General features: G+C 23.4%; 1 protein-coding gene across 2 annotated transcripts in view; it reads right to left on the bottom strand.

Annotated features, from left to right (window-relative positions):
* The window catches only part of LOC127291459 (allatostatin C-like), a 107,940-nt gene that overhangs the window by 6,647 nt on the left and 73,604 nt on the right, over positions 1 to 27,689 (bottom strand). For both annotated transcript variants that reach the window (XM_051320613.1, XM_051320611.1), the window contains one exon: positions 24,735 to 24,852. In XM_051320613.1, the coding sequence (XP_051176570.1) occupies positions 24,735 to 24,845 (111 nt within the window). In that variant the 5' untranslated portion in view covers positions 24,846 to 24,852. The remainder of the gene's footprint in view (positions 1 to 24,734; positions 24,853 to 27,689) is intronic.

Below are 27,689 nucleotides of genomic sequence, written 5' to 3'. Positions count from 1 at the left end.
CGGCATAAGTATTTTAATGCAAATTTAAAAAATTAAATAATATTCCAATTTTCCTAATAATTTTTAAATTCGTGCTAATATACTTATACCGCAAATTTTTGTTTGGCCAAATAAAAAATCTGCAAATTAATTATTCCTTTAAATAGAAAAGTAAGTTAAATAAAAAATTCCACTAAATTTGTATGTCGGTTAAATAAAAAATTGATTAAATGAAAATTATGGAAAATTCTATAAAATAAAAATTCTATTTTGTTGAAAATTTTTTCTAAATGATAATTTGACTAAAAAAAAAATTTGATAAAAAAATGTGGATTAAATTGAAATTATGCCAAACAAAAAAATTCTATTAAGACAAAAATTTGTTTAATAAAAAATTCTTCTTAATGAAAATTTGCCATAAATAATAATTCGGGAAAATAAAAATTCAAGTAAATGGAAAACTTGTTTAATAAAAAGCAAGTTTGGTTAAATAAAAATTTTGATGAATGAAAATTGAATCATTCGGCTAAATGGAAATTAGGTTAAATAAAAATTTCAGTACCATGAAAATTCTACTAATTTATAATTCCGAGAAATAAAAATTTTATTAACCAAAAATTATGGAAATTTTATTTAATAAAAATAATGTTAATACAAAGTTTGGTTAAATGAAAATATTGTGCTAATTGGAAATGTGGTTGAATGATAATCGGACTTAATAAAAATTCTATTAAATGAAAATTCAGTTTAATAAACATTTGAGAACAATGAAAATTCTACTATGTAATTGAGTCACCGGAAAGTAAAACCACACATAAAATTCTGACGGCCATGTTAATTCAATGGGAGTCAGAATTTTATGTGTGGTTTTACTTTCCGGCGACTCAATTGATAATTCGGCTAAATTCAAAAATTGAAAATTTAGTTAAATTATAATTGGACTAATTAAAAATTCTTAAGAAAATTCGGTTAGATGAAAAATCTAATACAATAAAAATTTCATTTGTGACAACATCTGGTCAAATGAAAATTTGCTTAAATGATATTTTTACTTTGTAAAATTTATCTAAAAATTTGAAATTATAATTTAATTTGGCAGGTGCGGTAATTTTTTAATTATATATTTACAAAATTTAGTCGATTTGTATTAAATAGTATATTTACCATTAACTCTCTAAATCTGAATTAGTAAAAAAGTTTACTAATTTGAATTAGTGACTCACTTTTTGCTTCTGAATTAGTAAACTTTTACTAACAATTAGTATCACTGAGAAAAATGTTTAGTCAGAGCAACCAAAATTTGGTTGGGCCAACAAAAGAATTTTGTTGGTATTTAAGCAACCAAACTATTTGTTTGAGTCAATCAAAAAATTTGGTTGAGTGTTTTTTGTTGCCATAACAAAAATGTTTGGTTAGCTCAACCAAATTTTTTTTGTTAGGTCAACAAAAATGTTTGGTTGATCAAGCAAACAGTTTTTTTTGTAAAATTAAAAATGTTTAATCTACCTTATCTCTTTTCTTTTTATCCTTTTAATTCATTTCATTATTTATTTATTTCCATTTTAACATTGGATTTATGTTTATCCAATTGAAATATTTGTGGACTTTAAAAAATCTCATCTCCGCCTGGGATCGAACCTCTGTTTTAAAACTGAAGATCGGGAGCTCTGACCACTGGACTACCCATCCTTGTGAGAGATTTAAACTAATTGTTCTCTTAAGCTATGAGCTGAGAGCGAATCAAATTATTTGGTTGTCGCAACCAGATTTTGGTTAGGACAACAAACGATCATTTGGTAACGTTACAGCAACCTTACAGTAACCTTACGGGAAGCTTACAACAACCTTACCGTGTAAGCTTACCACAATCTTACCATGTAAACTTACCACGACCTTACTGTGTAAGCTTACCTTAGCTTTACTGTGTAAGCTTACTGTAAGGCGGAAGTTTTAAGATGACCTCAAGTTTACTGCAGGCTTACACGGTAACCTTACAAACCCTACAGATATCCTTACAGTAACCTCACAGCAAGAAGTCGTGCTATGTGGGTGTAAAATTTAACTATAATTCTAAAGCAAAAAGTGAGTCACTAATTTAAATTAGTAAATATTTTTACTAATTTAGATTTAGAGACTATTTTTAAATTCTCAACTTTCACATATATCAAAGTATACCTATATATAGGGACAATAAATATAAGGGATAAAGTGTTTATATGGTGACGACATTCTATGATGTTTTGAAAAAGGGAAAGGGGAACGTAATCCAATGAATGGTCAGTATAATGTGCCGGTCGGAAATATCTTATATGCGTAAAAACTAATCTCAAGGGATATATGAAACATTAGGGCCTTGATGTAGGATCGTTTCAAATATATTTATATATATATATATATATAGAATTCTCAAGTGTCAGATGTGTGTGTATATATACTTCTATATATATTGTATTGTAGTCTCAAAGAAGCAAAAGGCGGAGGGTTACATTCATTCTCAAGTAGACTTATATTGTTGAAATGGGATCTTTGAACCCTAAACTAAACTCCTATACCTTCTTGCTTTTCTCATAAATCGTGAACCCTTTATAGGCCACTTATCGCATTTTATGTCTCGCGATATATATACGGAAGTAAAGTAAAAATAAATGATTTTCTATATAACGTGATTCTTTAACCTATATTAAATTCGCATAAAAAAAATATTGCTAAATCGTTGTAATCAACTGTCTCTTTACGAAAGAATAAAGTATATAAAAATATCTTTAAACTATTTATACTCTCTAAATCTGAATTAGTAAAAATTTTTACTAATTTGAATTAGTCACTCACTTTTTGCTTCTGAATTAGTAAAATTTTACTACACGGAGAAAAATGGGATTGTTGTGCAAATAACAATTTTTAGATTATTGTCAGTAGATTAGTTGATATTACAATTCGAAATATTAATACAGTAGAATTCGCTTATAACGAGTCCGGATATAACGAGAGGTCGGTTATAACGAACAAATTTTTGATACTTGCTTGGTTTCAATGTTAATTAAACGTAAGAAGCATCGTTTATAGCGAGATGGATATAGCGAGCAATTCGCTTATAACGAGCAAAAATTGTAAACATTGTTGCCAAATAAAATCGGTTATAACGAACATATCAAATTTATTTACTTTATTGGGCAGTCTGTTTCAATTTTCCCTCGTACTAACATTGTCTATTGCCAAATGGAGATTTCAAGAAAAAAAACTATTTTATCTGTAAGTGATAAAATTGATATTTTAAAAGAATTAGAAAAAGGGAACTCGAATGCATCAGTGTGCAAAAAGTTTAATTTAAAATCTTCGACGGTATGCACTATATGGAAGAATAAAGAAAAAATTTTTAAAGCGTCAGAAGAAGTTAATTTGAAAACTAAAAAAGTGCGAATGTGTGAAAACCCCGATTTAGACCAAGCTCTTTTAAAGTGGTTCAAAATTCAAAGACATCAATAGGTGGACCTATCTTGCATATTATCTCAATAGGCAAACAAGTTCCTGTATTACTAAATTGTTATAATAATAACTATTTTGATAAATTAATTGATAATATGTATCTTAGTATCTTAACCAAGTAATGACTAAATACATAAAACAATATTATGAAAATTTTAATTATATACTTATATGTATTACCACGTATTTTCTAATCTTAAATTCAACTTCGTTTATAACTAACTTCGGCTATAACGAACAAATTTCAACAGTCCCTTGAAGTTCGTTATAAGCGGAGTCCACTGTATTACAATTCAAATTGTTGTCAATACAAATGTATGTTGTTTTATTTATTTATTTATTTATTCATGACTTATACGGGTAACAATTAAGACCCTTGAAGATTTACATGTGTATAAACTAAAAGTATATTGCCAAATGTTAAATGTTAAACATCAAAGTTAATTATTAATCAAGCTAAGAGGTAAATCGATAAGAAAAAAGAATACAACAAAAAATTTCAATTATCATTATAAAGTAAATTACGTATAGATGTAACAAAAGCCGTGACATTGTTATTGAAAAAATCCAATCTTTCAGAATAAAAATTACCCTCAAAACTAAGTCTGTTGAAAACTGAATTATTACAGTAATTCGTTCTATGAAATGAACTATAAAAAGGAGATACACATCGCAAACGTCGTATTGGCGCAGAAAAATTAATCAAAAACAATAAAAAGGGACATATAATAATTCCATTAATTATTTTAAATAGAAAAAAAGATCAGTAAATATAAATTTTGATTCAATCTTAGGAATTCTAAACTGTGTTCGTAGACTATCATAATCATGAATATAATAATCAAAGTAAACATTAAGTTGTCTAGCCATAAAACGCAAAAAAACGATTTTGTACTCGCTTAAGTCTAAGAATGTGAACACTCGCGTATGGAAACCAAATTAATGAACAATATTCCAAATTTGGTCTAATTAAAGAAAAATAAAGAATTCTCAGAGTGGACAGTCTGTGGAAATACTTGGAATTACGCATCACAAAACCCATTATTTTTAGAGATCTACTAACAACATGGGAGATGTGCACATCAAAAGATAAATCAGAAGTTAAAATAATACCTAGATCACGAACCTGATATACTCTCGAAAGCGGGTTATTATCAATAGAATAAATATAAGTTTTTAGTAGTTTTTTTTAGAGTAGGAAATAACATTACATTTTTTTATATTCAATGGCATACCATTATGTTCACACCAAACAAAAAGTTTATCAAGGTCAGCCTGCAGTTTGACAAAATCATTCAAACAATCAGTTATACGATAAATCTTTAAGTCATCTGCAAATAATAGAAAATTGGAAAACTGAAAACAAAACTGAATATCATTTATGAATAGTAAAAACAGAAAGGGACCCAGTGTAGAACCCTGGGGCACCCCAAAGTCAGCAAAAAATTCAGATTTGTAAGATTTATTTACACGAACCACATGGGAACGATTTACCAAATAGCTTTTAAACCAATTAATAATATTCGCTCCCACGCCAAAAAATTTCAATTTATGCAATAACAATTTATGATTGACCTTGTCAAATTGTTTTAACAACAACACGAAATTTTTTGTTGTCAGATTTGTTCAGTTTGCAATTCCGTACAGTTGCAGAAGCAAACTCTCTGTCGATTGCTGATGGAACAATCCGGATTTGTTCAACTGACAGGTTTATTGTTCCATGTCACGTGGTCATCTTGAATTCTCGCAAAGTGGCGTGCAGATTGTCGCGTCGTTAGCTTCTCTCACATGTGCTACTTTTGCTTTTATTATTAGTTTTTTTTTTTAAAAATGACAAAGTGCTGTTAAATAATGAATCCGGTTAAAGTGAGAAATCTATTGCAAGTGTAGTGAATGGATGAAGAGACAATTTCATCGTTTATCGGTAAGTTATACTCGGTTTCTATTGAACATAACCTCACCTTAAAAAATACAAAATGTATATTAAATATTATTTAACAACAAATTTCAACTCAAAATAATTTTTTGGTTTCAGGTAAAAGAATTTGATTCAGAAGCTGCAGATTTTAATGCAAATGAAACTGGTGATATGACCTACGGAAATTATTTTAGAAGGCGAAGAAACTGAACAAATTGTATTAGACGGATCAAAGCTTTGTTAATAAAACAAATTGTATTGACGATTTAACAATTTAGTTTTGTTATTTCAACTGTTCCATAACAATTTTCTTTGTTCATTAAACAATTCTGTTTGTTTACGGAACAATCCGTATAGTTTTAATAACAATCTCATTTTAACAATTTTTTTTTGTCCCAACAACAAATAGAACTGCTGGTTCTATATTGACAATCCGGAATTGTTGTGTGGACTTAATTTTTAGTAACCACAACAATTCTTTTTTCTCCGTGATAATTATTAGTAACTTTAACTAACAATTAGTAAAATTTAATTAATTCTAAAGCAAAAAGTGAGATTGATTAATTATAATTTATATTGAGGTATCGTGAATTTTTGTTAAAACAAAAAGAAGCAGAAAATTTTAAAAAATAATTATTGTCAAAAATGTGTTGTACAAATATAAAATATTGTTGTAAAATATTTTATAAAATTTTGTATATAATAATATTTAGTTTGGAATTTCAAATTTGAAGTTATTAATAAACTAAAATAAAAGTACAACATATTATGTGAAAATTGATTTTTAAACTTTTCAAAATTTAACACAAATTATGTAATTATATTTTTGTAGAAAGTTTGTAAAATTGAATATTACTTAATATATATGATGTACTTTTAATTTTATTTAAATATTAAACATTTAAAAATTATTTAATTTAAATCGATGGGAATATTTTTTAAATATTTAATTAAAAGTCATTAATTTTTTATGAAGAATAAAATGCGTTAATAATATTTATACCTTATATCTGATTTTAAGGATAATTTATTTTTTGTGATTTTAATTATTTTGACCTTTTTTAGAAATTTTCTAGTAAATTGTCTTGTTCATACGTCTTTTTATGTTACTCCAAATTATTTTCATTTCTTATTTAAAAAATTTTCTCTTTTAAAATGTCAATTCAATCTTTGGATAGTATATTACCATAAAATATAAAAATTCAAGAGGCGATAGAAATTATTTTACATTCAACATTGTCACAAAATTTGAATCTGAAATTTAACTTGTTTTCCGATTTAAATTAAACCTAACAGGAAAAGAATTTATCTCCATACCAGTACAGTGTAATAGAATTGTTAGTATTAAAAACGTGACTAGAATTTACTAAAAAAAATGTAGGGTTTTTTTTTACTAGGAAATCTTTTGCGTTTGTTATGTATATATATATATAAAAGACGACTGCATTTAAAATAGTATTTACACTAACTTGTTTCACGTCTATAAGGAAAGGACGTCTTTAATTTAATTTGACCAATTTGAAAGGTCACGGAGAAAAGACTATTTTAATTTTCCAAGCACGATTTTTTGTTGCACATTCTGACAAAAGTGTTCTAAATAACTGTAAATTAAGGCAAAAGTTCAAAATTCATAAAATGTCAATTCTCGCATATATTTAAAGAAATATAATCATTGAACTAATTTTTTTTATACAATATTAATAATTAATCAAATTTTCATATTTAACAGAATTTACATTTAATAGAATGTTCTTTAATCAGAATTTTTATTTTTATTTAGCATAATTTTTGTTTATCAAAATTATTATTTAAAAGAAAATTTTATTTTCCACTATTTAAGTATATATGTATTATATCGTTAATTTATTTGAATTGTTATAAATAAATTATATAATTATAAAATTACTATTTCTATTTTCTGAATATCTACAATATTTAATTAAAATTATTATTTTTTAATTATAATTGTTTCAAAAATTAATTAAAATTAAGACATTCTCTTAATTTATTATTTTCAACAAATTACTTTTCAAGTCTATCCCTTTAATTATTGATCAGAAAAATATAAATTTCTATTCTAAAATTTAGAAAATTAAAAATTTTTTTTTTTTTAACAAAAAATACATTAATATATTTTTCCGAAAATTTAAATAATTAATATACATATATTTTTTTTTTGATAAATCAACATTTTATTTGACCAAATCTTCATTTATTCGAATTTTTGTTTAGACGAATTTTAATAAATAATTCTTTTATTTTGATTAACATATGTGATGAATTAATTTTGCAAAATAATAAAAATAATTCCAAGTATATAACAACAGTTTTAATGAAAAACAATATATTATAGATACTAAATTGTTAAATGAGAATTTTCCTTTATGAGTATATGGTATACAATAAGAAGACGTGAATGGACTTCAATATGATTGGAAAGTGGTGTGTAGAACGACGACAGTTTGACGTTTAAAGTCGTCAAATTAACTTTTACAGCGCGAGTGAACGTCTATCAAAATCGGATTTAAGGGGATTATCGGATCAAATTGAATTGTGAAGGGGTTTTCTTCAAACAGCAATTACCTCTTTAAATATAATATCTTGTTAAACAATAATCTTCTATATAATATTCAAAAAAAAAAAAAAAATTGCAAGTTATTATTAAAATACAAAAAGTAATTAGCGTAAATTTCTATATCACAAAGTCTTTTACTAAATTTTTCATTATACACAATTTACCATTTAATTCAATTAAAATTTAATTTTCTTCACTTTAATGAAATTTGATTTGATTCTTTTTTTTTTATGAAAGTCAGAGACAAAAGTAATTTTGTTTCATTTTGGGACCGTTTATAAATATAGAATAAATTACTTGTACAAACTTTACAAAATTCGAAGTTTTGAAAAAGTAAATTTTTTTTTTGGTAAAATATATATATATTTTTTTTTCAAAGTGGTATTTCTGATGAATCAAAACATTTTTATAAGGAAATATATTACAAGAAATATTGTACAAGAAATTTTACAGGAATATTCCATTCTGTCTAAATTTTTAGTTGACTACATTTCTCCGGTTTATACAAATTTATATTTAACACATTTATATTTAGAATAGAATAAAATTTATTTTGTCCTAAAAGACCTTGATGAAAATCAATAATTTAATTTAATTTCCATTTTTAAAAATTTTTATTTAATCGATTAAATTAAATTTTTATTTAACATACTTTTTATTCAGTTATTGTATTATTTATTATTAGGCCAGTCAATAAAGACAAAAAGTGCCATTAAATGTAGACAGGCAACTCTAACCGGAATTTGGTAGTTTGGGGGGGGTAGTATAAAGGCCCCATAGTTTGCTCTCGATTTCCGGTTGCAGAAGTTGTTGTAAACAATGGTTGAAGTTGGTGAAAAGTGGTTTTTGCGTGCTCGTTGCTTTCCTCTACATTTTAGAGGAAAAAGTTGTTATTAGAAAAAAAAGGTATTAAAAATACCTACAAAATGGTGGGTCGAAAGTTAAAATCGGATTATTTGTTTAAAAGTTATTGAATTTAAACCATTAAAAATGGTACTTTTTTAATTATTTAATAACTTTGTTAATAATAATTCGATTGAAGTGAAACTTTCTGAAAATGTGCCCCTCGCGATACTGAACAAAATGAAAAAACTTCGAGTTTAAACGGATGAATAGTTTATAAATTATTCCATTTGTTAATTAAAAACATGTTGTTTTTCAACCTAATTTCTACAGAACGATATGGAGCGAATTCAATTTTTTTTCTTTCATTTTACTCTTGAAGAGTGATACTATCATGTACATAAAAGAAAGAATTGAAATTCATCAATTAATTGCATAATTATGGATAAAGAAAAAAGGGTACGTTTTTTCGTTATAAACAATTGAAATTACTCGACCAGTTTTTACTCTATCGAATTCTAATAAACGCCATTGAATTTCTTTTTTCTTTACAAAACTTTTAAAAAAAAGAAAAACAATCTAGGTCAAAGGGGGGGGGAGATAATTTTTTTTTTTCAAAAAAATCCTAACACTATAATTATTAATATTTTTCATTCAAATTTACAGTACTTGTAGTTTAATATGTGTACTGTTAAATAAAAAATTGTAACCATTGAAAGAAATTTTTTTATTATTTATAGTGACGGTTAAAGAGAGCTCATCATTTTACCTTGCTCCGGAAGGCGGAGTGGGGGAACTCGGTGGCGCGTGACAAACGCCGCCACAAAATCAAACTCGCCCGATCAAAATTACAAAATTTGTTATAACTCGGTTAATTATTAACCGATTTTAATCTTTCTTTTTTTGAATTCATGTTATTTTTTCTCCTCTTTTCAAAAATAAATTTACATTTTTAATAAAAAATTTTTTTTTGCTAATATTTAAACATTTTTTTTTTAATAACAATTTTTTTTCACTAATTCAAGTTTTTTTAAATTTTTTTTTAACTGCATATAATGACAGGTATTTTAGTGTCTTTTTATGTTTAACGTTTTTTAAAATTATTCATACACATTCGTGTAGCACTATGTCATTTTATTCATAATTAAAAAAATTTTGATTTATATTACTTTTAAAATAATGTAATGATGTTTTAATGTATATAACAAAAATTAATGTATTTTAATAATAATTTATATAATTTAACAACAAATTTTTGTTATATATTCTTTTATTTTCTGCTGTCTTCACGTGACCACGAGATCACGAAAAATTTTGGGTCCGACATTAAAAAACGTTAAACAAAAAAAGACACTAAAATATCTGTCATTATATGCAGTTAAAAAAAAAATTTTAAAAAACTTGAATTAGTGAAAAAAAATTGTTATTAAAAAAAAAATGTTTAAATATTAGCAAAAAAAAATTTTTTATTAAAAATGTAAATTTATTTTTGAAAAGAGGAGAAAAAATAACATGAATTCAAAAAAAGAAAGATTAAAATCGGTTAATAATTAACCGAGTTATAACAAATTTTGTAATTTTGATCGGGCGAGTTTGATTTTGTGGCGGCGTTTGTCACGCGCCACCGAGTTCCCCCACTCCGCCTTCCGGAGCAAGGTAAAATGATGAGCTCTCTTTAACCGTCACTATAAATAATAAAAAAATTTCTTTCAATGGTTACAATTTTTTATTTAACAGTACACATATTAAACTACAAGTACTGTAAATTTGAATGAAAAATATTAATAATTATAGTGTTAGGATTTTTTTGAAAAAAAAAAATTATCTCCCCCCCCCTTTGACCTAGATTGTTTTTCTTTTTTTTAAAAGTTTTGTAAAGAAAAAAGAAATTCAATGGCGTTTATTAGAATTCGATAGAGTAAAAACTGGTCGAGTAATTTCAATTGTTTATAACGAAAAAACGTACCCTTTTTTCTTTATCCATAATTATGCAATTAATTGATGAATTTCAATTCTTTCTTTTATGTACATGATAGTATCACTCTTCAAGAGTAAAATGAAAGAAAAAAAATTGAATTCGCTCCATATCGTTCTGTAGAAATTAGGTTGAAAAACAACATGTTTTTAATTAACAAATGGAATAATTTATAAACTATTCATCCGTTTAAACTCGAAGTTTTTTCATTTTGTTCAGTATCGCGAGGGGCACATTTTCAGAAAGTTTCACTTCAATCGAATTATTATTAACAAAGTTATTAAATAATTAAAAAAGTACCATTTTTAATGGTTTAAATTCAATAACTTTTAAACAAATAATCCGATTTTAACTTTCGACCCACCATTTTGTAGGTATTTTTAATACCTTTTTTTTCTAATAACAACTTTTTCCTCTAAAATGTAGAGGAAAGCAACGAGCACGCAAAAACCACTTTTCACCAACTTCAACCATTGTTTACAACAACTTCTGCAACCGGAAATCGAGAGCAAACTATGGGGCCTTTATACTACCCCCCCCAAACTACCAAATTCCGGTTAGAGTTGCCTGTCTACATTTAATGGCACTTTTTGTCTTTATTGACTGGCCTATATATTTAAACAATAAGTTTTGTATAGTCAAAATTTTAAAGAGCAGAATTTATTTTATTTGTTATTTATTTTTATTTATTTATTTATTAACATATTATTTATTGTATTTAAACAATAATTTTTATATACAGTCAAATTTTTAAACAGCCGAATTTTTATTTGACCGAATAGTTTTTTGTCCGAAGTTTCTTTTAAAAATTGAGTCGCTGATCTATGAACTGTAGGTAAAGTAGATAATTAATTTTGGCGGAGAAATTTAAATTGTTACAAAAATTTTTTGCGATATTTCATTCGTTGTCGATTTATTTCTATTTTTTTTTTTTAAATTGGAAAGTACCAGTTAAATTGAATTATAATTGTTTTATGTGAAAAGGTTATTATCTAATGGAAATTTTGATTTGATTCTTTTTATATAAGTTAAAAATTAAATTATAATGTCTCTAGAGTATAAAAGAGGCAATCTAATTCTTCAATTTATACTTAACTTCCGCATGGACAGCACGATCGCAGAATAATAAGGATGTAGATAAAAGTGGACTGAAGGAATAATATTGAATTTTTATTTTCAACACTTGCATTCAGTGTTGAGATACATTTGAATATATGGCAAATAAATTTTATTTACGTACTTCTTTTTTATTTACATATTTCAGTATATTTTCCTTGTCCCTTTTTCTCACAGTAGATACAAAAAAAAAATGTTTATATTCCATTTGATTTTTATACGTTGCGCAATTTTTGTTGTAAAAAAATTTCAATATATAAATATGATAAAAATTGTTTTTAATTGAAATAATGTAAATGAAAATTTTCCACTTTATCGTAAAATATTTTCAAATGTTTCAATTTTCATATAGTTAATTAATTTACAAATTTAATTTTAATTAATTTATTTTAATTTAATAAAAATATTTAAGGAAATAATTCTGAATTCACGTTAATTTAATGTTTTTTTTTTAAATCCTGCGTTTAATTTCAAAAAGTGTCGCTCGGAACAAATGACATTAACCACAAAATCGGGATCAGGATTAGTTGTATTTTTTTTTTAATTCAATAAAATGTTTTTTCATCTTTCGTATATATCTTTTTGAATTTTATTGGCACGTACGTGATAAAGAATAATATTATTTTATATTTAGTGAGAACAATGCTAAATTATTTTTTCATATTTATTTAAATATTTTTATTCTATTTATTTGTATATAGGTATAAATATTTATTATTTTAAAAATTATTTTCTATCACGTATATATTATTTATGACACGTGTATAAAACTTACGTACATATATTATATTTATAAAATGAAATTTTTTTTTGAAATGAAAAAAATATTTCAAAAGAGAAAATAAATTTTTATCATTTTTTTTCTCTCAATATATAGTGTTGAATAATAGATAATTTTTTTGTTTGTTATGAATAAGAAAAATTTTAGAATTCTATTTTGTAACAAGTTCATACGAAAAATATCACATGTAATAGAATAAATTATTGTTCAATTCAACATATACAGGTAGCAACTGTTACTTTTTCATTTCCGCTCATTTTATATCTTCACTTCAACATATATTCTACTCCTATTTGCCACGCAGGGGTCATACACACTATATACGCAATATCATCACACACATTCAATGCAAAGAAAAAACATTCTCTTCTATTAAGGGTGTGAGAAAAATAAAATTGTTCTCGCAATTGCATTCTTGCAAACGTCATCTATGTACCAATGCGCACATGTAAATATATATGTGATATTATTTTGCATAAACGAAAAAAGAAATTTTTTCCTACTTTTTCACTTATATATTCTTTTTCTCACTTTTAAACTATAATATGTATATTTCTCGCATTTTTTTACATTTACTTTTTCAATTTATTTGTCAACTTTTTGTGCATCCCTCGCCAAAAAGTTTAACTATCTCCCAAAGTTTCTTGTTCTTAAAGTTTGAAAACTTTGACTAACTTGCCAAACTTTGACGAGAAAAAAGAAAATTCTATGAAATTCTTTACGTATTCTTTATAATTGTAATATGAAGATTTATATATATGTGCCATTCCAGGAGTTTTTTAGCACTTTTCGGAGTAACCTTTCCAAATTAAATGAAACATTTTTTTAATAATATTTATTAATATAAAGGTCCAAAAAAATCACTTTTTAAGTAAAAATAATTGTTTATTTAAAAAATACAACAATAAATAATGCAAAAAATTCACTTTTTTCCTGCAACTCCAAATAAATTGGTTTAAAGATCAAAATTTTCCTTATTTTTCAAGCTTTAATACCGCACAAGAAACATTGAGTCCGAGAAAATATTCAACACACAATTTTTTAAACAATGTTTGTTTACTTTTTTGTATTTTATTTACTGTGAAACGTCTGCTAAAGCTGCGCGCGACGTTTGGAAGTTGTCGCTTTCCTTATTGAGCAGAAGCTCATTACACTAGCGTAGTAAAAAACATGTTGTGTGGAAAGTGAGGTTTTTCATCCTTCAAAAATATTTTTTATGATTTTTTACTGCAAAGTAGATAATTAAAAACCATTCAATGTGATAACCAGAAATTTTTACGTTTCATTTAATGACAACATAACCTCACTTTTCGCACAACATGCTTTCTACTACGCTAGTGTAATGAGCTTCTGCTCAATAAGGAAAGCGACAACTTCCAAACGTCGCGCGCAGCTTTAGCAGACGTTTCACAGTAAATAAAATACAAAAAAGTAAACAAACATTGTTTAAAAAATTGTGAGTTGAATATTTTCTCGGACTCTATGTCTCTTGTGCGGTATTAAAGCTTGAAAGATAAGGAAAATTTTGATCTTTAAACCAATTTATTTGGAGTTGCAGGAAAAAAGTGAATTTTTTGCATTATTTATTGTTGTATTTTTTAAATAAACAATTGTTTTTACTTAAAAAGTGATTTTCTTGGACCTTTATATTAATAAATATTATTAAAAAAATGTTTCATTTAATTTGGAAAGGTTACTCCGAAAAGTGCTAAAAAACTCCTGGAATGGCACATATTTAAAATTATTAAATATTCCAGATTATTCACTGATGATTTGATATAATAAAAATTAAAAACTTCAAAGTTGAGTAAGTAAAAAGTAAATTTAATATAGGTAAAATTAAAAAAAAAAAATTAATTTCATCTTTTTTTATACAAACTAGATAAATCTTTTATTTGCGTTTATTTGGAGACAAATAAAAAATTTTTTATTATACTTTTTCTAAAAAAATATTTTCTACTCTTTTTTTGCTAAAAAAAAGACTTTACTAAAGAAATCTTTTTTCTAATAATTTTTCATTTCTAAAATATATTTTTCTAATAAATTTAGATCTCTAAAAAAAAATTTTTTCTAAAAATAAGATAATTTTGCCCGATTTTAATTTGGACAAAAAAAAAATGGATAATACTTCCTTAGAAATTTAAATTCATTGGTAGGAATTCATCACCCAGAGAAATATTTTATTTGAACTAAATATATAATATATTTAAGTTAAATAAACGTATATTTGTCTCAAAGAGACAAATATATAATTTCTCTTTCTCTGGGTGCAAATTTATTACAAAAAAATTTACAAAATTAAAAATTAGAAAATATTTTTTAAAAAAAGTTTAAATATAAATATAAATTTAAATATAAATATAAAAATATATTTGTCTCAGTGCGTAATAACTTTTTATTTATTAAAAAAAAATATATTATTTAGCACAAATAAAATTTTATTAAGGGCAAAAAAATTTTTTTATTTTAAACAAAATAAAATATATTTCAATATCTTTATTTTGACCCTTTTTAATTTTAATTTTAATATTTTGCAAAATAAGTACAAAATAATAATAATTAATAAATAATAATAATAATAATAATAATAATAATAATAATAATAATAATAATAATAAATTAAATGAAAAAAATAAGTGAATGACGATCTTTGTATATGATGTCTAAACTATAAAATAATCCCCGTTTCAGTGAAAAAAATCCGCGTTTAGTCAGACAAAGTATAAAACTTTTAAGTATAATATATATGTATAGAAGAAACTCGGAGTAAATTGAACCAAAAGTCACCTTTTATTTTAAATAAAGTGGAGAATGTTGATGTGTCAGAAAAATCTCATTTATTAAGTGAAAAAAGAAAATTACGTCAAATGAAATTTATTTTATGCCGAGAAAGGAAAAAAACTCGTTTTCATTGTATAAAATCTAGTATATACTTGAATCTACATAAACTAAATTCTCTTTCCAAAGTAGAAAAAAAAAAAAAAAAAAAAACTATATCAAATCCGCGAGAAAAGTTGTTTTTCTTTATAAATTCCTTTTTTTATGTTTCCTAATTTCATATAAGAAAAATTTCTTTGAAATTTAACAATAAATAATATATTTATGCAAATATTTTATTGATCTTTTTTATTTGTTTCAGATAAAATATTAATTGTTTAGTTTAAAGAAAATTTTCTTTAAACAAAAAAAAAGTGTCTGAATTAAGAAAAAGGGTCTTTTTAAAAATATTTAAAAAAATATATATATATATATTTGAACAAAAAAATAGCTTATTTAAAATAAAGAAAACTTCTTTGAAGTGAAGAACTATTTCTAATCAAAGAAATATTGTTTTGATCAATAATATAAAACTTTTTTTTTTTCTTTTGATTTAGAAAAAGTTTCTTCAATTATAAAAAAAAAAATAACAATTTTTTTGATTTCTTATAATTATTTTTTCAAAATAAATAAACGTATGCAATTTGTTATCTCGAACTTCAAAAGACCTCCGGCAATCCTTCAAATCTATATTGTAGATCATTTTCTTCAATTTATATGACTTGAATTTCTTGAACTGGAATTATTATACTTTTTTGTTTTTAATTGAAAAAAATATCTCTTTTTTCCTACTTCATCATTTTCTTTTCTTTATATTTATTACTTTATTTTCACTTTCTTTAGTTTTTTTTTTGTTTTTTTTTTTAAACAAGTGATATTTCTTTTCAATCCATTTTATCTGCTTGTTGATATGAGTTTTGGATCACGCATCCTTCGGTAAGGATCTTGTTTCTGGATATCTCATTACGCTTGGACAAATAAAATAACCTCTGCTATTTCCGGTGTCTTTGGTACACTGAAAGGCATGGAAAAGGCAGCTTTTAATTGGAACTGCGACCGCACCATTTATCCCTCTCCTCCTCCAAACAAACATGATCCCTATAGTCCTTTCGACATTAAACGACATTGGATTTTGCAGGATTTGGATGCTTTCTAACAAGAAGCCTTTCAAAAAAAAAAGTCTTTTCAAAAGAATTTTTTCATTCGGTTAGCGAGAAAAAAGCAATTTAGATATTTAATTGTATATTTTCTAATTTATATTTGGGTGAAAAAAAAAGTTATTTGTGCCGAACAAAATTTTTATTTAAAATAAATATAGTCATTTAGTTCTGAGACAAATATATTTTTATTTAATTAAAAGAAATTATAATTTGATTCGAATAAAAAATTTTAGAATAAAAATATTCTCCATTAGAATCTCAAGATATACTGTAAAGATTACAAAATTAATTTAACTAAAAAAAAAAAAAATTATCACAGCTATAGTGAAAAAAATCTTAATACAATATTTTGCTCTTAAATTACATTTACATTTTTTTTTTGTAAAAGATATTTATCTACGAAATAGAGGATTGTTTTTTTTTAAATTGAGAAGGTGATTAAAAGATAACTTAATTTTTACTGATTAGATTTCTTCTACTTTTATATATTATATTTAAAATTATTCCTTCTAATATAAATTGGTTTTTGTCTATTTAATAAAAAAAAATAAAATAAAAAAATTGAAACTGAAAATCTTCGGCCATTTGTAATTTCGTACAAATGTAAATTCGGCGTCTTAAAAATTCTATCAATTAAAAATTTATATAAGAGGCCGAATTTTAATTTGTCCAAAATTACAAATGGCCGAATAAACAATCGACAGAAAGATTTTGGCGTAATTTTTAAAATTGACCAATCACGATTTTCTTGATAATTTTGTAATTTCGAACAAATTAAAATTCGGCCTCTTAAAAATTTGTACAAATTAAAATTTAGTGAATTGGAATTTCTGTCATTTAAAAATTCAAATCACATAAAATTGGGTTAAATTAAAATTCTTTTATATAAAAAGTCATGTAAATTAAATGACTATAAAAAAAAAAATTTTGCCAAATAAAAATTCGATATAGCTAAAAATTTTGTTAAGTTTAAAATTTAAAATGAAAATTCTAATAATTAATGATTTTCATGGGATAATCATGAACCCAAAATAAAATCGTGCGTGGTTTATATTGTCTATAATAGAGTATATGTTTTAACAAAGAAGGTATGAGTAGCTCTTTCTCTCTCTCTCTCTCTCTCTCCCTAAATATATTTGCAATCAAACATTTGCAATGGGATTTTGTTGAGAAAATTAGGATTCCTGTCTCAAATGACAAAATAAACTTTCATTTGATTCGGTTTCATATCATGTCCGGCTTGAGTAAAATTGGTAGGGTGTTCAGGTTCGTTTCCGACACGAAACCTAATTAAGTGGAGAGTTTAGTTTCCTATCTATCACAAAATAAAACAATTAACAGAAAATCTAAAGTTCTCATTTTGATTTCCACGCGTATATATAATATATGAAATACAAAATCGAGAATAATTACTGTATTTGAAAATCACAGTGAAACATAAAATATTGATTTTATTATATCTACAAAATTTAATAAAATAATTTTTCTTTCTTTATTTTTTGCAAAATTTAATGTTCAATTATTATTATCAATTAAACATTTATTTAGAAAAAAATAAATTTTCTATTATACAAAATTATTAATAAATATACCTAAAATTTTTCAAATTCAAAAAATCATTTCTATAAACAAATTTTTAAAATATAAATAAATATAAAAAAAAATTCTATTACTGAATATTTCAGAAATAAATAAATTATTATATAAACTAGCAAAATTAAACGCGCGCAAGCGCGCCAAATTGAATGCTTAATTGTTTGTTATAAAGAAATTAAAGATTAATATTATCAATAATAATTTAATTTATTAGAATATTATTACATATTAAATGATAATAATGAAAATTATATGTTTACAGGCTTCGAATTATACGACTTTTCCCGACTTCTTTCAAAAATACGACATTTATCGACTTATTTTAATAAAATGCGACATTTTTTTTTACATTTGAAAAAAAATGTAAATAAAATACATTTTTTTAGTATAAAATGTAGATCTTCTTCAGATCTTCTTCAATTCAATATTATTTAACAAATTTTGAACTAAAATGATTCTTCACTAAATTAATTATTTTTAATAATTTTAATGAAATACATCACAAATTCAATATTATATTAAAATTATTTTTCAATTAAAATTTTTATGAAATTTAACAATTGTTTATAATTTAAAAAAAAATATTACAATAAAATTGTATTATTTTTTAAAAATTTCGATTCAAAATAAACTGAAATTCAATTATTACCCGAAATTTTAATTCAAAATCAATTAAAATTCAATAATTATCCAAAATTTTCAATTTAAAATTTAATTATTTACCAATAAGTTTTCAATTTAAAATGAAATAAAATTCAATTATTTTCTAAAATTTCTATTTAAAATTAATTATTTAAATTTTCAATCAAAAATGAACTTAAATTAAATTATTAGGATCCAAATTTCAATTAAAATTCAATTATTTCCCAAAATTTTCAATTCAAAATGAACTAAAATTTTAATTATTTTCCAAATTTAAAATCAAATAAAATTTAATTATTCTCAAAAATTTGAATTCAAAATTAATTGAATTTTCAATAATTTGAATTTAAAAGCATCTAAAATTTAATTATTTCTAAAAATTTCAACTTTAACCCTTCGAAAAGGATTGTTATTAAAAAAAAATTTTTTTTATTTAAAAATCTGTAAAATATTTTTGTTAAAATAAAAAACAAATCCACTTTTTTTTGAAAAAAAGGCTCCTGGTACCTTAAAAATAAATTTTTAAAAATAAATTTTTTTAAATTACTATCTTGTACTATTCAAAAAAACACGTGAAATCAGAAAAGGCCAACTTCAAGTTAGGACAGAAGGACAGACCAAGCATTTTATTATTATATAATTGCCTATTTTATACCATTGTGTAATGAAATTAAAAATTAAAAATTTTGATAATCTCCAATTCATTTAAAGCTATTTAAACTACTATTTGTAGATTTATTATATCGGTATTTTTTTTCAATTTTCTAATGCCTTTTGTTTTATAGCTGAACAGCTGCATAATCCATAAAATGTGAGCGCACTTTTATGATATATATCCCAGTAACAAAAATTAACTAAAACATTTCCATATTAAACTTGAATTGCACATCTGCTTATATAAAGTAGAAAAAAAGCTTATTTGGAGAGAGTGGCTAATTATAAGTAACATTTTGCTGTTTTTTTTTTTTTTTTTATAAAGTATGTAATCGTTTTTGGTTCTCATGAGTAATGTTAATTGAGATACACATTGAATTTACTAGTTCCACTTTCGCAAAATGCAATTGTCCTCCATCACATAAATTACAAATGTCCTTTTATACCTTCTCGAGCAATTACTTCACGACTTGTAAAGAAAAATATATATATTATATATACATATACACACAATTCCTTTTATGAAATATAAACAGTAAATTATAAAAATTAAATTGCTAACATTTCCAAATTTTGGAAAGTAAGAAAAATTCTTCATAGAAGACAAAATATATATAATATTTATATTAATTTATTAAAGGAATGTTTTCATTTTGTTTATTTATACGTTTTTATTTAATTTTATTTTTCTTTTACAAAAATATTTTCAATCAAGAGAAATAATAATGAAAACAATTTTTTGCCTTCTCTTTCTCACTCTCTTTTTTTTTTTAACTATAATTACCTTTAGAAAAAGAAAAATCGAGTATCACAAAACAAAACAAAAAGCAATAACAATGAAAAAATTATTATACCAATTTTTTTTTGCGAAAATAACCGTGTATTCAAACATTTAACTCAAGAGAAATGGAATAAATAAATTGAGATGGAAATTCGATATTGTTTTTTTTATCAATTCAATAAACGTTTTGCGTTGTTTTATTTTTCCCTAAATTTAAAAAAAAAGACAGCCAACGTTGAAAGAAACGAAATGTAAGTGAGAAAACACGTGTGAATACAAATTGTGAGATTTACAAATCTCATATTTTTAAAGATACGCAAGGGATATCGGAATTATTTTTTGAAATTCCAAATAAAATTATCAATTGTTTACAATTTTCAAAAATGAAAAAATATAATCCTGAAAACTGATTTCTATAATCTCTTTCATGATTTTTATATATATAATATTATATAACAAAGATGCCTTTAGGGATTTAAGAAAATATTCACAACAGGATTTAATAATAATTTTAATTTTATACAATCCCCCGTGGAAATAATTTTCATTTTACTCGCGTTGGATTAATATTTCTGCATTGTAAATTATAAAAGAGACATCTTTCTCTTATATTGTATGTATATGAACACCTGGACTGTAAAAATATAACGATGTATTTTTTACGTAAATTTTGAAAAATAATTTTTATTTTTTTAATAAATTTTCATATTTTTTTAACATTATATATATATATATATTATAAGGTCAAATATGCTGACATATTACACCAAAAGTTATCCGATACTTTTATGTATATGCGAATCGTAACAGCCGGTATACATCTGACGCTTGGCTTGCATCTAAAACTCTTGTCAGTCGTTTCAGAAATTTTTTCCAAAAAAAAAAAAAAAAAAAAAGCCGAAGACGAAGAAAAAACTTTTAATCAATTCGAAAACTTGATTCCAATATTTATTACCGTGGGGTTCATTCAAGAAACTATTTCGTGTTTTTTTTTAATATAAATAATTTTGTAATCCGTCATACTTTCCTAATTCTCTTTCCTCTCTAGGGGACAATCTAAATTTAATTCATCTCTTTTATATATATTGAAGAAACTTATATTTGTCAAAATAGATTATATACGAATAAATTTATAAGAGGGAGAGTATAAGGTATAAGTAAAAAAAGATGTTTGTTTATGACACTATAGAATTTTTTTTTTTCCTAGAATAATATGAATGGCACAAGATTTTTTTTTTACAATAATATTCCATTCATTCCAAAAATATTATTGTGGAATATTAAATTAAAAAAAAAATTTTGTCAGTATAAAATTTAATAAATTATTTATCGGGAATATTTCAAATATATTATAATAAAATTAATAAAATCAGTTATACTATTGGACCAGTTTTTGAATAGAGTTTTAAAAATAATAATCTATAGCCTATTAAATAATTTGTTAATATTGACAAATTTTTTTTTAATGATTTTTCAAAAATTTAAAAATTTTTTTTTTTTTTTTTATTAACAAATTATTAAATTTATTATGAATTGCTGATTTTTTTTTGTAAAGTCCTTTTTTCCCCCATAAGAAATTAATGTTAAATTTCATGGGCTTTAAGACTTCTGAAATATTATCCAATTAATAAAAAAAAAACTGTCTTTTTTTCATGAGCCAAAAGTTCTGAACGTTCAAATGAACAAAATATTTTTTTCAATCTATAAATTATTTTAAATTATCATGTCAATGTAAAATAAAACAGTAAAATAAACAATTATTAAATAAATAGTTTCTTTTTAGATATTTAAAACAAAAATTTTGTAATAAAATTCGTACTTAAAGAAGTTTCAAAAAAAATTTTGTTCATTTGAACGTTCAAAACTTTTGGCTCATTTTTTTTCAGTTTGAAACAAATTTTGAGGGTCAAGGTAAAACATTTCAAAAAAAAAAAAAAAAAAATTTCTGTACCTTTATTGGACCACTCTACAATATTCATAAAAAAAAGTATTCAATCAAATTTTTCATCAGTGCTCAGTGATTTATATGACATTTGAGAAATTAATCGATTTTATAAAATGAAATTGCCTAAAGCTTTAATAAATTGCTAATATTCACGTGTCAACGATTAAGCAGTAATTTGCAGCTATGCAATTACTACACCATACTAGTGCGGACAGCAGTGAAGTTCAAATAGCATTTTTAAAACTCTGGGGTATAGGGTTGAGCAAATTTCATTGTGTTATCGTTTGATTATCTTTTAATATTATATGAAACCAATTAAATCAATCGATTTTATATACCAAAGTATCATATTACATATTTGAAATCCATTTAATAGGATATTATTATTCGCTCAAAAACGACTTCGTTTTATGATTAAAGATTTAATAAGTTATAAATAGAAAATCTTTTTTTATCAACTAAATCTTAAAAATAGATATATTTTTGTTTAAAAAATTACAAAAGGGTTTTTTCTCAAACGGATCACCTAAAATTAACAAATTTAATTTTCATTGTTAAATTTTTTTTTAATGTTATGGGGTCATTCCATTATATTTCATCTGAAGTCGTTGCGGCTTATTTTTAGAAAAATCTGATAATTTGTAATAATGATATTTAATATCCGTACAATTCATTTTTGGCAAATTTTTTATAAAATTATTTGTATTTGCTTTGGAATTTTAATTTTTAAGTTGAGGTGCACGGAAAAAAGGTTATTTTGACAGCTTTGGAAATTTAATCAAAAAACACAAAAATAATTTAGATAGAATAAATTTTTTGTTAGATATATATTCAAAATAGTCCAATTTACTTATATTAATTGATTTCTATGTTAAAAAGTACAAAATATTATATGAAAATTGATTTTTAAACTTGCCTGTCAAATGCCAAAATTCACCATATTTTTATTACATTTTTCTAGAAAGTTAATAAATATTCAAAAAATTATTACAGCTTAATATTAAGTACTTTCAATGTACTTTCATATGATGCGCTGACTTTTTAATATTATGTAGTAGAAATAGGAAAAATTTTACTTTGAATGTTGAACTTTACAGGATTTTCGGTGATTTTGAACACTTGTATCTCCTCAGGTGCAAAATAAAAAAATTCAATTTTTGTCTTAATATTTAAGTTAGACCTTGTTTTCCATTCTGTCAAATTTTGGCGATGGATTTCGATACTAAAGTATAACTCCCAATAAATTTTTTAAATAAAATTTACTTTGAAGTAATTATTTAATTTTAAATGTCATTCATAAGAGTTTTCAATTATGTAAAAAATAATAAAAATCAAAATTTTATTTACTAAGCAATTTTTAATATTATATTTTCTTTAATGATTTAAATAAATCTTATAAATAATATTTTTAAAGAATTATTATGAATTTTAATGTTCAAATCTTATTTGCAAACTTAAATTTGAATTTAATCAAATACATCGATATCAAGACAGCCAACTTCAGTCATCGCAGAACCACTTGCATTTTAACCTTCAATTTCGTTTTTCGAAGCTGATTTTCAAAAATGAATAAAACCATAAAATAGCTCGAAATCCATCGCCAAAATTTGACAGAATGGAAAACAAGGTCTAACTTAAATATTAAGACAAAAATTGAATTTTTTTATTTTGCACCTGAGGAGATACAAGTGTTCAAAATCACCGAAAATCCTGTAAAGTTCAACATTCAAAGTAAAATTTTTCCTATTTCTACTACATAATATTAAAAAGTCAGCGCATCATATGAAAGTACATTGAAAGTACTTAATATTAAGCTGTAATAATTTTTTAAATATTTATTAACTTTCTAGAAAAATGTAATAAAAATATGGTGAATTTTGGCATTTGACAGGCAAGTTTAAAAATCAATTTTCATATAATATTTTGTACTTTTTAACATAGAAATCAATTAATATAAGTAAATTAGACTATTTTGAATATATATCTAACAAAAAATTTATTCTATCTAAATTATTTTTGTGTTTTTTGATTAAATTTCCAAAGCTGTCAAAATAACCTTTTTTCCGTGCACCTCAACTTAAAAATTAAAATTCCAAAGCAAATACAAATAATTTTATAAAAAATTTGCCAAAAATGAATTGTACGGATATTAAATATCATTATTACAAATTATCAGATTTTTCTAAAAATAAGCCGCAACGACTTCAGATGAAATATAATGAAATGACCCCAATAAAAAAAAATTAAATTAAATAAACAAAATAATAACATTATAAATAATATAAAAAATTACGGTATGCTTTAATTATTGCTCATAAATAAGATTTATACACAATATAAAAAAAGAAGATGAAATAGAATTTTTAATTGGATTTTACGTATATATAAGAATAGTTCATTAGAGTCGAATTCATTTCTAGATGATTGAATTTAAGTTCATAATTTTGTATATATTTAAATAAGACTTACGTCAATTTCATTTTGAAGACTTTCCTTATCAACCGTTGGGTAGCATGTTGACCAGTGGACAAGAGTTATGAGAACAATTCCAAAACATGCCATAACTCGTACGGAAACCATTGTTATGCTGAAAGAAAAACAGAAGAGTTTAAAAAGAAATTTAGATTTTTTTTTTAAATTTCAATTAATTATAGAGGTACAATATAGAATTTATTCAAATATAATATAATTATTGTGATTTTTGTGTTAAAAATAAAATTAATAAATAATTTTAATGATTATAAATAATAAAAAATAATTTTAATCCTAATTAATTAAATATACTGAAAAAAAATTTGATTTGATTCAAATAATCGACTACTTGACTATATATCAAATAAACATTTCCTTGACCGAAATAATTTTTATTTGAGTCAATTAAATGTTATTTGTTTCAAATACAGAAATTATTGGTTCAAATATACAATTTATATTTAATTCTTTTAAAAACTATTTGGTTCAAGTAAATATTTATTTGATAAGTAACCGATTATTTGAATCAAATAAATTTTTTTTTTCAGTGTAGATATAATTAAAATAAAAAATAAAATTATTTGTACGTGCCCATTCACGTTGGGTCTCATCAGATACAAAAACTGAAATAAATTAATAATCTTATTTAGAAAAAAAAAATTCATAAATTTAGATTAAAAAGAAATTTAAAAAATATATTCTTTTTTTTTAAAGAATCAAAAATGATTCAAAAGTGCATGTTTCATGCAAAAGTGTTTTGCTTAATTTAAAATTAAATTAAACCATAGTAACATTGCCATTACAATATATGAATTTATTTATTAATTTATAAATTATATATCATATATTGTATACATATTATTATGAAATATAAATACTGTTAAAAGATGTGACATCTGAATTATATAACAGTAATAGGTTAGAGAATCTATAACCGATTGAAAAACCAGGCCAATTTATCCATCCAATTAGAACCGGATAGTGGATAATAATTAGTAATTAATCAAACTCATTAAGAGAAATGCGGTAAATGGTCTTGCGAATCGAGTGTTGTTTCCGAGCGAGATGTCATTTCCAAAGGAAATAAATCTCGTTATAGAGAGAGAGATCGTTAATCCCCGCTCATCTATATTTTTTATCACAGACGCAATATATTTTCTAAATTATTCATAAATATAAAAAAAAGTTTAGCACTTTTGAAAAAAATCGAAATTTTACAATCCTTAAAAAAATCTCCATTTCTACATTGAAAAAAAATTTATTTTATTCAAGTAATAATCGGTTATTAAATAAATAAATATTTATTTGTATCAAATACAGAAATTATTATTTGGTTCGAATACGCATAGTTTATTTAAATTCAAATAAAAATTATTTGGTTCAAGTAAATAATTATTTCATAATAGTCAAAGTAACCGAATTTCCAAGTTTTGTCGTATCTAGTATAATAAGATCTTATAATTAATAATTTATTAATCTTGAATGTTAGGGAAAAAGAAAAATTGTTTCGATTCGGAAAAAATTTTTAAAAGTTAATTTCGTTAATTTAATATTTATTTGTTTGTTTAAATAAACGAATAAAAAGTAAAATTAAAAATTTTCATCTCAAAGATCATTTTTGCAATGCATGGTTATTATAATATAGAATCGTTGTTAGTGAAACGAAAAAAAAAAACAAAAACACGAAACAAAGCAAATCTGCAACAGATATATCGGAGATTACTCGAAAATATTAATCTCACAAATGTGTAGGTAACAATTTCAGCGTATCAATATATATATATGTAAAATATAGATATTTGTTTAAAGAGCAAAAGTGGACAAATTTTGCGTTTCAGTCTATATAAAGTCAGTTTTCGCTAATCCTATAATTAATTGACAATTTAATATCTTTTCCATCTCATTTGATGGCATAATAAACTTTTCTCAATTTAATAATATAAAATATAACTCATTTATATAATTTATAAAGTTGTACGCAAAAAGCCAGAAGATATAATCTCTTTATAAAAGGAAATTTAATTATTTTCAAATTTCCGCGAGTACAAAGATTTTATATAATTTTTTTTTTTTCTTTTTTTTTTCTAAAGAAATCTGTTGATTATGGTTTTTGGTTTAGCCAAGAATTATAAACGGGGTAAACCGTATTGTTAACATACATCCGGCGAGCTTTAAATTATTCAACAAAAGAAGAGCGATTTTTTTCACATTCTCATATATAATTTTTAAATGGAATTGACTTCATAATTTTATAGAGTTAAATTAATGGACTTTCATAAATTTTACTTATAAAGACGAAACTGTCTGCAAAATGCTCAATCACTTTTTTTTTTTTTATTTCAATTCATGAGAAAATTTTCTAACGAGCAATTTATCATTTTTATTTTAATATATTTATATTTAAAGAATATATAATTATAAAATTTTATATCCATCATCTTTTGCTTATGAGATGAAGAAAAATTTTTATTTAAGAAAAGAGATGTGAGTTTGATTTTAATTAAAAAATGTGAATATGTTTTATTTAAATATTAATATTTTTAAATACCACAAAGTATTGAAAAATACAACTCTCGAGATTATAAATCTCATATATCTCACAATAATAATGTGTCACTTCTACCTTATTCAATAATTCTATCAATTAAATTAGATTTCCAGGAATGCGATAAATTCCGCTTTAGGTGAATTCTATTCTATGGAATTTCTGTTAATTAATATCATGTGTCTGAATACGAGATCAAGTTTATCCAAATGAAAATAAACAAACTACTGTTTAAATATTTAAATGCGATTGGTGGGCAGAAAAATTCAAATTCGATTAAAATTTACAACAATTATATATATATATAAATTTACAATTACAATAGAAATATTTTCTATAATACAAATATTCAAAATAAAATTAAAAATCAAATCCAAAAAAAAGTATATCAAATTTTTGTTTAGAAG

The sequence above is a fragment of the Leptopilina boulardi genome, unplaced genomic scaffold, assembly GCF_019393585.1.
Source record: "Leptopilina boulardi isolate dan_hultmark-lab unplaced genomic scaffold, ZJU_Lbou_2.1 LbouV2_137, whole genome shotgun sequence".
In the NCBI taxonomy this organism is placed as follows: Eukaryota; Metazoa; Arthropoda; class Insecta; order Hymenoptera; family Figitidae; genus Leptopilina; species Leptopilina boulardi.
The sequence above is the reverse complement of the archived record's forward strand: the minus strand, read 5'-3'. Positions and strand labels throughout refer to the sequence as shown.